Source organism: Mycotypha africana (genome assembly GCF_025528875.1).
Source record: "Mycotypha africana strain NRRL 2978 chromosome Unknown BDF20scaffold_15, whole genome shotgun sequence".
Classification (NCBI taxonomy): domain Eukaryota; kingdom Fungi; phylum Mucoromycota; class Mucoromycetes; order Mucorales; family Mycotyphaceae; genus Mycotypha; species Mycotypha africana.
Window position 1 is genome coordinate 93,027 of NW_026515739.1, and position 14,490 is coordinate 107,516.

The 14,490-nt window shown below is 37.3% G+C and overlaps 4 protein-coding genes across 4 annotated transcripts; 3 read left to right on the forward strand and 1 right to left on the reverse strand.

Annotated features, from left to right (window-relative positions):
• Window positions 1-488: 488 nt before the first annotated feature.
• On the forward strand, window positions 489-2,486 carry BDF20DRAFT_917465 (WD40-repeat-containing domain protein; the record flags this gene model as incomplete). The annotated part of the gene is made up of 4 exons (XM_053084571.1): window positions 489-831; window positions 915-2,125; window positions 2,196-2,332; window positions 2,426-2,486. The coding sequence occupies 4 exons, from the start codon at window positions 489-491 to the stop codon at window positions 2,484-2,486; spliced, it is 1,752 nt and encodes a 583-aa protein (XP_052931107.1).
• Window positions 2,487-6,827: 4,341 nt separating this feature from the next.
• On the reverse strand, window positions 6,828-8,828 carry BDF20DRAFT_917466 (citrate synthase; the record flags this gene model as incomplete). Its single annotated transcript, XM_053084572.1, has 7 exons — window positions 6,828-6,894; window positions 6,966-7,041; window positions 7,123-7,222; window positions 7,322-7,652; window positions 7,734-8,461; window positions 8,637-8,717; window positions 8,793-8,828. 7 exons carry the CDS (start codon window positions 8,826-8,828, stop codon window positions 6,828-6,830), a joined length of 1,419 nt encoding a protein of 472 aa, XP_052931108.1.
• A 945-nt stretch (window positions 8,829-9,773) lies between these two features.
• BDF20DRAFT_840078 (uncharacterized protein) lies at window positions 9,774-10,943 on the forward strand (the record flags this gene model as incomplete). The annotated part of the gene is made up of 3 exons (XM_053079346.1): window positions 9,774-9,884; window positions 10,283-10,541; window positions 10,702-10,943. The coding sequence occupies 3 exons, from the start codon at window positions 9,774-9,776 to the stop codon at window positions 10,941-10,943; spliced, it is 612 nt and encodes a 203-aa protein (XP_052931109.1).
• Window positions 10,944-13,643: 2,700 nt separating this feature from the next.
• Window positions 13,644-14,033, forward strand: BDF20DRAFT_917468 (uncharacterized protein; the record flags this gene model as incomplete). Its single annotated transcript, XM_053084573.1, has 2 exons — window positions 13,644-13,787; window positions 13,863-14,033. 2 exons carry the CDS (start codon window positions 13,644-13,646, stop codon window positions 14,031-14,033), a joined length of 315 nt encoding a protein of 104 aa, XP_052931110.1.
• Window positions 14,034-14,490: the final 457 nt, after the last annotated feature.

Consider the following 14,490-nt stretch of genomic DNA (forward strand, 5'->3'; position numbering starts at 1 on the left):
GTTCAATGTTTTATTAAATTGTGACAAAGTTAATGGAATAAATTGAATTCTACGTCGAATTCGGTGTTCTATTCGAGCATTCCTAAGCTACCATAAAGCACTATCATTGTATCTACCTGAAGCTTGTTAGCTCTATTTGGTTATTAATAAAACAAAAAAGTAAAAAGACTTAAGATTAGGCCATTAAAGTTTACAGTTGAAAATCATCAATTGGTTAACCATTCGCTATTTTGCGGGGAATAGCCAATTTAGCACCAAAGTCTGACAAAAGGGAAAAGAAAAAAACGCTTAATTTCCATTTTATTGCCGTGCTTGCAAACCTTTTTTCATTGTTGTGGTATTCTTTGATTCAAGGTGCTTGACAAAAAATTATGCCATATTTATATCAACGGTTACGTGAGATTTCCGTTCCTTTTTCTTCCTTTCTTTAACATCTCCTGTATTAATTCTACTTTAGTTTGCTTACTGATACTACATATTCATACATTATGACCTATTCTTTATCATTCATTTTCTCTACTTCCTTACTAAGCGCTAAGAAAGAGGAAAAGCCATCTATACATATACCTCTTTACATTACCATTTATCCGAGAAAGGATGGAAAGACGGCTAAAACAAAATGCTTGAATCCACAATATAATACATCAAAAATTACACCATTAAAAAGGAAGTTGAAGGCTTCCTCTTCTAACTTGTCTTCACGGCTGCTACCAAAATTTAGTTCTCGCAGATCATCGTTTCAAAGCAGGCGTCCATCGTCCCTGTATTCTTTCCATAGTTCGAATTCTGGTTTGGAAATAGTTTCTTCCTCAGACAATCTTGCCACATCTAGTAGGTTTCTAGAAGCACATATATGCACAGCTGAAATGCGATTGATCTCCCCCATTCTAACTTATCAACCTCCCAACAAATAGCGCTCGTCAACATGCCCACTGAAATCATTTCAAAAGTACTCTATTTCTTGGATTGCACATCTATTCACAAACTTTCCCGTACATGTACCAAAATGTATAGTATTTGTAATGACGATGATTTATGGAGGAAACTTTTATATGCCGATTTTCAGTTTATTGTGCCACCTTCCCCGCAAACTACAGATGTAACAGTAACACAGACATTGAAGAAAGATGATTCGACATTCGACGTTGAGGGAGCGCTCGTTTTAGCTACAAGAAATACACATACACAAATGTCAAAATTGATCCCATTACAGCAATATAATACACGATTCCAAGAACAGCAACAGCAGCAGCAATTATTGAAAAAACAAAAACAACAGCAGTGGAAATTCTTGATACAGCCTTCCGTCAATCGTCAGCTATACAAAAACCATTGCTTATTGGGGCGACGCTGGGTGCGTGGGCAAGTGAACGCAACTCGTTATTTAAGCGGGCATGCAGACAATATATACTGTTTGGCTTGGTTGAGTAAAAATATCGTTATTAGTGGTGGTCGTGGCAGAACACTTAAAATTTGGAATGTGAAAACAAATCAATTCATACGTAGCATCGAAACAGACTCACCAACAATAGAGACAAACAGAGAGAATGAAGATGCTAACGAAGAATTGAGTAGAAGCTTCTTATGTATGCGAGTCAATAAGGATCGAAGCGTGCTGGCCACAGGAACCAAAGATGCTACTTGTATTCTTTGGTCTTTACCGAGCTTAACTGTTAAATGCATACTAAGGGGACACGGACATAGTATATTGAGTGTTTGCTTCGTACAAACTGAAATAGATCAAGAAGGGCAACAATGTGAATATGTCATCACTGGTTCGAAAGATCACACAGCACGTGTTTGGGACAAAAATACAGGTAGAGAAGTAAGACAACTTATTGGACATCATGGGCCTGTCAATTCGGTTGAATATGCGGGTGACAATCGCGTAGTAACAGCTTCAAGCGATGCGACGCTCAAAATTTGGAATGTATTAACTGGGGAATGTATCAAGACAATAGAAACGAGACAAAGATGCGGCGTTTCCTGTATTCAAAATATTGGGCCCCATCTCTACACTGGCAGCGTTGAAGGTAAAATCAAGATATGGGACATTGAAACTGGTGAATGCATAAAGACAATGATCGGTCATATTGGTATAGTGCGCTCAATAGACTATAGTAACGTAAGTAATTGATCTATTATTGAGGATCATGGTTATCTTGATTAAACTAACATTAGAACTGCTATTAAAGGGTAAAATTGTAACTGGTGGTTATGATCGTACACTGAAAGTGTGGGATCCTAAAAGTGGTGCATGCATTCTGAGTTTTCAAAGTGGCCATTCCGGTCTGATTTTTAGTGTACTTGTAAGCGGTACACAAATTGTTAGGTATATTTGTGTTGATGAATGAAATGTTGTTACTACCAATACAATGGATTTCACTAATTATGAATTTAAATATTGTTCACCTCTTTAATATAGCTCAGGGGAAGACGGACGGATTATGGTGATCGATTTTGGAAGTGACTTGAACCCCCTTTGAACTTGAACCTTTACTCAATTTGCATACCTTTTCTCTATTTATTCATCATGAAACCAAGATCTAAAGAAATTCGCAGCTAATCATATATATGCCTTTGCTTTTTTTTTTTTTTTTTGTTATTTATTTTGGATGTTGATTTGCCAGATTGTTAGTAACAAAATTATCAATCAAAAGCAGATTGCCTTTGCACTCCACCTAATTTGCAATTGAATGTGCTCCAAATACTATGTTTCTGTCGAAATGTAGTGGTTTAAGAAATATATCGTTGTTGAACAAAAACAGTTCTAAATAAGCTGTATCACAGATCAAAAATACCACAGTATTTTCGGATTCGATTTAGACGTTTTTAATTAAAAATTGGATCTTTCCATTAACCAAATTCAGACAATTCAAAGTGATTGATTTCCGACTCCTTATTCCAGAAATTCGGCCACTTTCAGTAAACCATCTTAGGACCACTTCTTTCTGCACGCATGTCTCCCTTCAGTATGCCTAGTCCAACGCTTATGATCCTCACGGAGTAACCGTGTTGTAGGCTTCTACGACACGTGGCATCAGAGCATTATTGCTAATGGAGTGTCTTTGGCGTCATTTTGCCACCTTCGCCTTACGCTCACCTATAGGATCAACGATTGAATAAGATAGATGAAAAAAAGGCTTATGTGTGCTTTTGTTGATGGCATAATCAATAAGTGAAGCAAGGTAGATCCTACATTTAATAAATTCGTCATGGAATCCTCCTCTACCGGTTTTGCTACGATTGTAAACTCTTTAAGTGTTTATGGCCACACGTGTCAGGAAAATTCCTTTCTTATTCTTCAGACGAAGTAGAAAGATTCTTTTTTGTAAGGTCTGATGGGAGTTATAGCACGCTGAGGACGCGTATGTAAATAACTAATTTCAGTTTTAGATACTTGATGTGTGATTATTAAATTTCCTGTATCCTGCTATATATTGTACATAACCTAATACTAAATGCAATATAGATAGACCATGATAGAATGCATTCTTTGCCTGGTTGTATACCCTCGAGTATTATAGTTGTTATCTTAGTAAACACTTCAGGCTCCAGTGTCCACGGTACCATGGCCTGTAAAACCTGTAGTATCGTATGGCAACGAGACATCATTGCGGCAAAAAATACGCTTCAAATTGCAGGTTCCATATGAAACAATGGTCGCCCCGAAATCTTTTCAAGACATCGCGATACGAACATGGTGCTGCAGGCTCTTCGAAACCGACGGCTTAAAGATCTTTACGTGTTTAGATGAGTTCATCTTGTGAAATGTCTCACTGTACGTTTCTAAAGTTTATTAACTGCTGCTTCAAATTACTACCATACTCAAGCAGGGTGGGTATTCTATGCTTCTGCACAGTATATTTACCTTGTTTGAGTAAGACTAGGTCGCACATTCGGCATTGAACATCATGATAGATAATGAAAAAACTAAGCTTACCATTCAAGATTATTTTCTTAATTTAATCTAAATTTGAATTGTAAAATATCTCAATCTATAAACTATTTTGTGCGAAAGCTAAGCGAAAAAATAGTGAACAATAAGAACCCTAAAAAAGTCTGAAATAAGCAAATGAAGCTTCCCAGACGAACAGCCCCTTTCCTCATTCGTGTGAAAAAGTAAAAGCTAAAGTTTGTGTAGCCTTGTTAAGTTTTTTGCTTGACATGAATGAAAACGGTGCCTTGTGTCACTTAGTGCTTTATTTATGGTGCGTTGCGATTGTTCTGTTTTATTCGCAGATAGAAATTGCTTGCAACATTAATTCATCCAGCCAATTTAGCGTAAGAGCCGCCTTTTTGAATATAGAGTACGAATAACATTTTCCACATCACAGGTTGTCTTTGTGTTTTGCAAAATCTCAAAAAGGAAATCAAATGATGGTGAACGCTTATTGAATGAAGATATTGCCTGACTGTTTATTCAAAAGCAGAGGAAAATAGACAGTGGGTACAAATGATTCTAGCGGACAATGCTCTATCAATGTTACCGAACGTATAGTGTTGGAATTCAGTTCTACTTTTTTCTATCTTAATCAGTCGTAAAATTCTGTCTATCATTAGACCAATGGAACTATATTTTTATAGAATAGGTATGCTCAAACCAGATGAGTATCAACCACGTGAGTATTGTTGCTAAACTGTAAAGAAATTGAAGTGGCTATTGCATTTTGCAGAACTCAAACGCTGAACCAAATGTGGTAATAGCAATACTACGGCAAGGATCTAGTTCTTCAACCTTTCATTGCCACCATTATTACAATTTGATTATGAGTTTTCTTCTCATTCCTGAGGACATAATTTTTAAGGTGCGCATCTTCAGCAAAACCACAAAACTAAACATTTATCAGAACAATCCGATAAATTCATGAATTCGTGGTGCAAAAGCAGCCAAAGTATATTTACTAGTAAGCCTAGAGACGGGCTAGTTGCTATAATAGCTCTTCTAGTTTAGACATTGAGTTTGAACATTGCATAAGAATTTACAAATATTAGGTTTTATCATTCATACCATTGCTTTGAAACGTTGGTCTTCTTTTTCTTTAACCCAAATGTCTCATGTGCTGTTGCTAACTAGTTTATCAATGAGTTCGGCCGTAAAAAAATTAGTAGTAAACTTTAATTATTATTATTATAGATAGAATAGCAGATCATATATAATTTTGTATATATTGCATTCAGGGAATGAAAGTTGCAAATCAAGAGCCAAACTTACTTTAAAGCCATCACTTCATCATTTCGCGGCTCGGAATTACGTACGTCTCAAAGTGGTTGAAAGGCGTAGTCATTTAAGCAATGGACACTAGTCTTTTATATTATAAGGGACACAGTGCAAGGTGTCTTATGATTACTACCCTCTACCATAGTTAATGGTCGGTAGTTACTAAAAAAGTACGACAATTTTTATGTTATTGATTGCCTTATAAACCTATATTTATTTTTGATAACACTTATAAGTATGATAATCAGCAATGACACTGCTTGGTACCCCTTAGAGTTTAATTTTACCAATTGTTGAAGTTTGTGTTATCATTTCCTACTGGTATCAAACGTTCCTATTGTTACAGATGGAAATTCTCTTTTCTATTTTTTTGTGACGTCTGCTTAGCTTATCAAAAGTGTAACTGAAATGTTGCATGAAAATCCATCATGTTTCCAAGCATGACAGCAAGTCGTATTAACAGACTGCATTGTTTTTGTTCGTGTATTAAATACTGGCAAAACGATATTCGTGTATACATAAAGATACATGACGTTCGTGAAATTTGTTTTCAGTAGAGAAGGTAAAAGATTAACACTGCTATACAAGTTAGCGCCCAAATTTTGCAGTTGCTTCCACTGCGAACATCCCTTATCTATTGATAGAAAAGAAGATTAGGGACGCACTGCACTTTGAAATTGAGATAGATAATGTTACAATATTGTAACTTGATAATCAAGCGCTCGCTAGATTATCAATCTCAATTTGATGAGCCAGGCGTTCATGATAGGCCTCCCACAACGAATACAATCAATTATTGTGATTCCTGTGTATATAATGATACATAAACAAAGTTGTTATAGATAGCCGCTCTACCGCGGCAAGATATCTATAAGAGGGAGGCGGCCGTTTCACTGTATGCCTCCTGAAGCGCATAGGTCTCTTTTTATTTCTTCTGTCTTCCATCTATCGAATACGAAACTGTATCCTGCATCAAAAACAGTTTGATATAACAGGAAGAGATTGATATCAAAAAAACAAGAAAAGAAGAAAAGAAAACGGGTATCTCATACATCAATATACTAACCAGTAAAAGTCGTATCTGTAGCTGCTACCGACAGATTCAGGGGATGAGACAGTTGTTGCAAAAATACCCTTCTTCTTCGTCGTATCTTGTTACTAAATACAGGTAAAGGATGCAACCAGAAAAATTTTAAGACTTGCGAAATTAAAAAAAGTATTGAGAATAAAGAAGCAAATTTTAAGCGTGTTGAATTTGAGTCTATGACAGTGTGTGGCATTATGTATCAGGACATGAATCCCATCCATGGAGACCAGATTTTAGAGGACTTTACTGTAATGTAAAACCCCATCAATAGATGAGGAAAGTTAAGCTGCAGATCATTGCTTTTGCTTCGATTTTGCTACACGATAGCGATAATACAAGGTGAGACATTTAAAGTGTTATCTGTCAATGATACCATCCACGTTTGGTAATTATACCTTAATAGCCCCCTCTCCCCAATGTCTGAAATAAACCCAAAACTTCAAGTTCACACAATTGTCATAAAAGGCTTCTATTACAGAATTAGGAGTTTTTTTATTTATATTTTGATACTATATACATTTAGTTGGCACCAACCAACTTCTTGAGGGCTTGTGTGGAGAAAGATTTAGGACGTTCTAATGGTTGTCTGTTGAATACATTAAGAAATGGTTAAGAAAATGGGATCAAATTCAATCAAACATTTGTTAGTGAACTTACCCTAAGGCTCTGTCCCAAATCAATTGGGCAGTAACACCTAAGGCTCTTGAAACACCAAAGAGTACTGTGTAATATTCTATCAGGAACCAAACATAGTGTTTCTCAGTAAAAAACACATCTTCCGTTGTATGGAAAATTCAAGTAGGAAATGTCATACCTTGTTCTTTGAGACCGTAATATTGTAAGAGAACACCAGAGTGTGCATCTACATTGGGCCAAGGATTCTTGGTCTTACCGTGTTCAGTAAGAACTCCAGGCTAAAATAAGTCAAGACAAAATATGAATACGACGGTTCTACATTTGCAAGTACTTTTCTTTCTACCATCCTATAACAACTTTGAACTATCTATACTTACAATGATATGATAAAGTTTGGATACTAAACCAAAGAGAGGATCATCGGGCAAGTGTTTCAAAGCAAACTCACGTTGAGCGGTGTAACGAGGATCAGTCTTACGTAAAACAGCATGACCATAGCCAGGAACAACTTGGCCGTTATTGAGGGTATCCCAAAGATATTTCTTGATTTGTTCTTCAGAGGCATCTACACCAATTGTGTCCTTCAACTTCAAGGTCCAACGAAGGACTTCTTGGTTCGCTAAGCCGTGAAGAGGACCAGCTAAACCATTTAAACCAGCAGCGAATGAAAGATAAGGATCGGAGAGTGCGGAACCGACCAAGTGAGTACTGCATTTGCAGAAAGAAATGCCATAAAGCATGAGTTATTTCGCCCAACAGGATCGATTTTAAATGAAAAGAATAACTTACGTGTGTGCAGAGACGTTACCACCTTCGTGGTCAGAGTGAATGGTAAGATATAAACGCATCAATTCAACAAAGTCCTTATTCTCTTCGAAACCCAAAAGCTTGGAGAAATTGTAAGAATAATCCTTATCAGCTTCAATAGAGGGAAGTTTACCATCCTTGTAGACGTTACGATAGATGCGAGCGGCAACAGTGGGAAGTTTGGCGATCAAGTCCATGGTATCTTCGAAAGTAGGGTCCCAATATTGAGATTTGTGCAGACCATTAGAGTAAGCTTTGGCAAATTGTGAATCATGTTGAAGAGCGTTGACAGCAATAGAGAATTGTGACATAGGATGAAGAGTTTTGGGACAACGATCAATAATTTCTTCGACGAACTCGGGGATAGAGGAACGGGCTGCCCATTCAGCAGAAAGTTGGTCAACTTGTTCCTTGGTAGGAACTTCACCAGTAACGAGCAACCAGAAAAGACTTTCAGGAAGAGGCTCACCACCTTCGGCAGCACCGGGAAGAGCCTTTTGACATTCAGGGATGCTTAAACCTCTGAAACGGATACCTTCTTCAGCATCGAGAACAGAGCCTTCCCAAACAAGACCCTTGATTCCACGCATACCACCGTACATCTGATCGACAGTGACTTCACCAACGACCTTTGAGCCATAATCTTTCTTGAAAGCCTTGACTTCAGCTTGCTTTTCAGGAATAAGTTCGGCGAGACGTTCTTTCAAAGTCTGTTATTAGAAAGTAAAAAAAAAAAAAATGAGATCCAGAATTTGTAATGGATGCTCATTAGCCCCACTTCCCCGCAAAAATAAAACAAAATAAAAATAATAAAATCAAAGGAAGCAAAACTCAAGCAAACCAAACCAAACCAGTATCAACCATCTCATAACCTTGTATATTTACCTTTGTCTTTGAAGAATAACAACGGGCGGCACCAATGGCAGTGGCAGGTGCAAAACGGAATGCTGTTTGACGGGTAGCGGCCTGACAGTAAAAGGATGAAGTGTTTCAATAGATGAACGGCTGTCAGATAAGACGCTGGACTATGCTTAGACTAACCTTTGTGAGAGAGGTGAATGCTCGAAGGGCAGACATAGTATTTAATTATATTGTAATTTGGTAAAAGAGAGTATGAAAAGGAAAACGGAAAAAGAAGAACTTAATTAAACGCGCGCAAATGGGTTTTATATATAAAAAAAAAAGCTGCTTATATAAGTGTCATCAAACAGTCTGGGTTGAATCTTCTTTTTTTTCCCTTCGAAATCTGTCTTTTAAAAAACGTGAACATTCTATAATGGGGAGGTCCTGCAGGGGTGGGCCCACATTGTATGCCACAAGAAAAAAAAAAAAGGCAATCCCATTATCGCACAGTTTAAAGGTTTGGCTGCCAAATTAGACATTTATGATGTCACAAAGCTATAAGATTATCGCTGTAACGCAGATTTCTTTTAAGGTGGTTCAGCTTTTGTTGCAGCCTAAAGGCTTTTCCATCGAAACAAAGGCAGAGAGCTCCCCCACAAATACCCCACTTTTTTCGGTCGGATTTTAAATTGTTTTTTTCGTTTGCTATTCGTGTAACAAATGCAGAAAATGCTTATGAATTTCAAAATGTTTTTCCTTCTTTTTAAAAGTATAAATTAATCCCATTACAAACTTTCAACCGAAAAATGAAGCACCAGATCTCGATAGATGGTTTTTGTAATTTTTAAAAGCTTTTTTACTCTACTTGAGAACGAAGCACTCAGCACAGGATTCTCTGTTGAACCGAATACACCACACAAAAGCCTTATATCAATCATAGCAGCCTATTTTGTTAAGGAAAAAGATAAGATAAGACGTTTAAAATTACCCTTAAAAAGAATCTACGTATCACACACACACACATTCAGTGAATGGATGTATTTAACCGTGATTTCTAAAATTGATTGTACGAATCGAAAATTTCAGTCTGGATGAGCACAGTTTCCGCAACCTTATTGCAATAACCTAGAATATTTTGAGCGTTGAGATACCTCTCTTCAGATCTAATTAGCTTAGAAAATGTCTTTGATGAAGGGAAATGGACCCGTTGAATTGGAAGTCAACCAAGTTCATTTGCTTGGAAATTATCCACAAATTTTCGATACCCATGGATCTAAGCCCATTTTGAGTGTAAGGTCAACCAGGAACAATTTTTGTATTTAAACTGCGGGAGAGTTGAATTTACCCGTGTGTACTGCATATTACTCGTGTGTCTAAAGAGAGTCAGAGAGCAATCATTGGAAACTTAACGAACCGACAGCTACCTGAGTGAAAAAAAAAAAAAGAAAAATGTTGGCTGTCCTGAAACTTATGAACTTATGACTAATGTACGGTGACGATCCTACCACCACAGTTTCTAAAGCAGTAGAAAGCCTTGCGGCGCAGTTTATGAATTTGATAGTTACCAAAACTGCAGTTCATGGTTTCCTGACTAAGGATTGTGCTTTCAGTATGAAGAAAGCACGCTTTTAGCCTAAAGACAGAAACTCAAATAGTTGAGCAATGCAACAGGTCAATCAAACTTATAGGATTTTGCACGGGTTTTCAAGCACGGAGGTCGACTAACAACGACTTGCTTCTCTTTGTCTTTTTGCTCTCTTTCTCATCCTTCCTCTTTGGATGAAAGTTCATTCTTCAGTGTGGCTTCTTTCACGTTCTATTATTGTCTACTTAAAACGCTTCTCCGTTTATATGCTTCTGCATCTTCTCGCTGTGATGGAACGACTACAGGAGTTGGACGAAGCCGCAAAAGGAAATGGATGCAGACAGCTGCTCTACGAAAAGTTCGTGATTCTTCAGATAAAGTAGAAAGATCATTCACCATGTTTTGCCTCTGATGGATATCACAGTATTTTGAGGATGCGTCTGCTAGTCACTGATTTCAGGGGAAATGCTTCATGTGATATTGGTCTGCGCCAAATGTGCTCTTCCATTTTGAATACGTGAGTCGATTCACAAACTGTTGAATTCCGTTGGAAGCGAAATATGTCTGCTCGTTCCAACAATATCAACATACGACATCACTCGAGCCAACATGATACTATTCCTGCCATTTCCCGCCGCCAACAACAGAACAACCTTGGCGTCCGTCGTTTTGGTGCTGACGAGAACGAAGAACGGCAAGTGCGCCTGATGATAGATCTAAGCCTGAAAGAAATATTCTTTGCCGGTTATCGCTCGCATATCTAATGCATCCGTCCGTAAGGTATAGTACTATTTAATTTTGATGCGATCGTCGATGCATGTAATAACATCTTCCCATTTTTCTGCTCTATTTGAACGGATGAATCCATGCTGATGCACCTGTTGCAATGTAAATAAAATGTTTACCATATCTCTATTTACACTTTTTAACTTGCTTTTATTACTATGCTTTTCTCGAATTATTAGCACAACAATACTGTAATTCTGTGCCAACCTCAACTATCAAAATGCAGCAATTTGTATTTTCAAGTTATACTATGAAAAATCATAAATTTGAAACCCGCAATTTACTTGTGTGATTTGGTCTTTTGTAATCCCGCGAGCAGCCCCGCCCCCACATTTTATTTCTGGGCACAATTGGGGATTATAAAGTTTTTCTGGTTTTTTTTGAGTAAGAGCATGTCCTAGAATACCATTTGTTAACCAAAGCCAATAAGCCTCTAAACTGTATCTTCAGGTGAATTTCCTATGTAACTCATAAAAGTTATCCATGAAAAGAAGGAAATCAAACAAATAATACTGTAAAGTGCTCTTAGGGGACGAACGATGAAAAGACGGAGAAGCCCTTAAGAGCGAGGTTGGGGGCAAAATCTTAATCCGTTATCTCAATTTAAATGTGTGTTACAGTAACCAAATTCAAGATAAGACGTCTGTTTTGGGTTTTATCTCAGTTTGTGTCATCATTCAATAAGGGTCGACGGCAAAAGGCTCATTGCCTTCCCAATTACTTTTTTGCTTCTTTTCCATACCTGCCACACTTCGTTCCTGAAGCAACTAATCTTATTCAGGCTTGAAAAGCATGAACAGATGAAGGGATGCATTTAGCAAGATCGGCCATACATACATTGCACCTGCATATGCAGCCGATGACATATATGGTTTCATTTTTGACGTAATAACGGTTGTATTTAGACGGTGGATAGGATAATCTCATAACTAACACAAAGAGCTGAATATAACGAATGATGAGGTACAAAGTAGTATTCAAACGGAAATAAATGAGTACAACAACCTAGACTTTGAAATTCTGGGATTGCTTGAACGTAATACTACAAGCGTTTTCCATTTCCGTTATCACTCACCATGTTCTACGCAGCAAGGCATTTTCCTCATGATACGATGGTGATGAACCACGTTTATAGATTTTACAAACAGGGCAATGCCCATCAATCAATGTGATTTTTGACCGTATACCCATGCGAGCGGTCTAGTTGAGTTTGTCAATGGGAAGATACAGATATGAGCTCCGGCCAATATTCACCAGCCGGACTGTATACATTACTCATTTTGTTATACTCATGCAGCTCGCATTGAAATACAATTTTGTTCGATGCCAAAAACAGTAGTAACGTGACGATGAGAAGTTAATAGAAGCTCGCTGTAGATATGGAGGAATCCTGTCTCATTTCGAAAAACAAAGATAAACAAACAGTAAAAACGTATCTTTTTCAAGGTTTTCTTTGCGCAATGTCAAATCTTCAGCTTGCTTTAGATACTGGGTGTTTTTTTATTCAAGAGCTCTCGTAAGCTACCTATAATGTTGTGACAGAATCGCTACTCATAGTTCAATACTTACATGTGAGGTGTAATATCAAAAATTAGAGTTGAGCAGAATGACACATTTGACAGAAAAGGTAGTGTTATTGAGGGCTTTTGGCAGTCTTGTTCATTTCTTTATATCTCTTACCCAAAAGGTATTACAGCCATCGGCTGTGAGCGCATGTACCGTTTCTGATTAGGAAAGGTACGGCATATACATCTGGTAGTAGCAAGTTTGAACAACCAGGCCAGTAGAAGAAACCATGAGTTAGAACAAAAAGAGGCGAACCATGACACTAAAACACAATTGTGATAGCCAGCATAAGCATATGTTCAGACAAGATAAAATTTTAGTCATAACTTGGCTTCCTTTGTTTACCACCCAATAAGCAAATGGACTATTTATGCAACAAAGAATACAAAAAGTGTTAGAGAGTCTGGTAAATCAGCTTTATACATAATCTCGAGAACTCGTACCTACCCTATTTAAAAAATTTTGGGCAAAATGGGGGCATTTTATTGGATGATTTCAATTTTTATTTCTAATATACTGGTAAGTATTGTTTCAATAAGCAAACTTAGTGTAAACGTAACAGCTGTGAGCAGTGAAAATGTGTTTTATTGGGAATTTCCGATTTACAATGCAAAGCTGTCATTTGCTGCCTTCTATCAAATAACAAAAAAAAAGAAAAAAAAACTCTGGAATTTGTCTCGAATTTCTGTAATCAGTTTAAAAAAGTTGGTTAAAGCCAAGACCTTTTCTGTCGATTTACTCATATTCTTTTTCCCCAGACGTGGAAATATCGCAGGATTACTGCATATCTGAACCCTAGTTAAAGCCCGTTTTGTAAAAGCTGAAGCAATCCTTATGCAATTTAAAATGTTTTATGCAGTTACTTAAAGCAAGCAAATAGTTTCAACCAATAATTGTTGGAGAACAACGAGTAAAGGTAATCATTACGATTCCGATCTATCAAGCAAACCAAATGCAATGGTTTCAAACGAACCACGGTCGTACTTAAAGGTCAATATTTCTCAATATGACATAATAACTGTGATCATGGTAAACCCTTTTGTATATAAATATCCTTTAATTCCACCTGTCTTGAAAACTTCTTATTATTGATCACTATCAATTATTTTAAAATGCCTAAGAATCCTCAATCTGACTCTCACACTGGTAACCAGGGCTTTGCCTCTATGGATCCTGATAAACAACGTGAAATTGCTGCCAAGGGCGGTAGATCAAGCCATAGTGGTGGTTTCGCCTCCATGGATCCTCAAAAACAAGTATGTTTCTTCTAATTTTGTGCCGTGGTTACTATCGGTACATATATTAAACCTCTACTTTTTACCTACATTTAGCGTGAGATTGCTTCAAAGGGTGGTCAAGCTTCTTCTGGCTCCTTTGAAAAGGGCAGCGAACGTGCTCGTCAAGCTGGCCGTAAAGGTGGTAGCCGTTCAGGCCGCACTCAATCCAATGAAGATGTTGAACAGGACTATGACGAAGCTGAAGATGATGCCGCATATGAATAAATGAGAAGCCACTCATTTTATTTTGGCACTGTATATAGTCTGCTTCTTTCTGTAAATATCTACTAGTTCTGTTTTATGTGAATAAACACACATTGTTCATACATATATTTAAGGCGCAATGCATTGTAGAACCTTGTCGTCAGTTCACCAAACCGACAATGTGCATCGTTCACCATTACTTATCATTTGGAAGCTAAAATTCATGGTTTGAGCTTACAGTCAATACAGCACGAGTCAAATGACTGGCAACGACCTCTATGCCTGGATTAGAATTGTTTATATCTTTTTAGATGATCTATTTCAGTACGATCTATACATATTGTATAAGTCGAAGACGAGCTGATGGAGTTAGTACTGACATCTTAAAAAAACGAGCCAAAGTCTTAATCAGCAGCTTCTGTACTTCACTTGAGTAAATAAAAATATTAGAACTTCTAATTCATCCTCATAAAAGCAA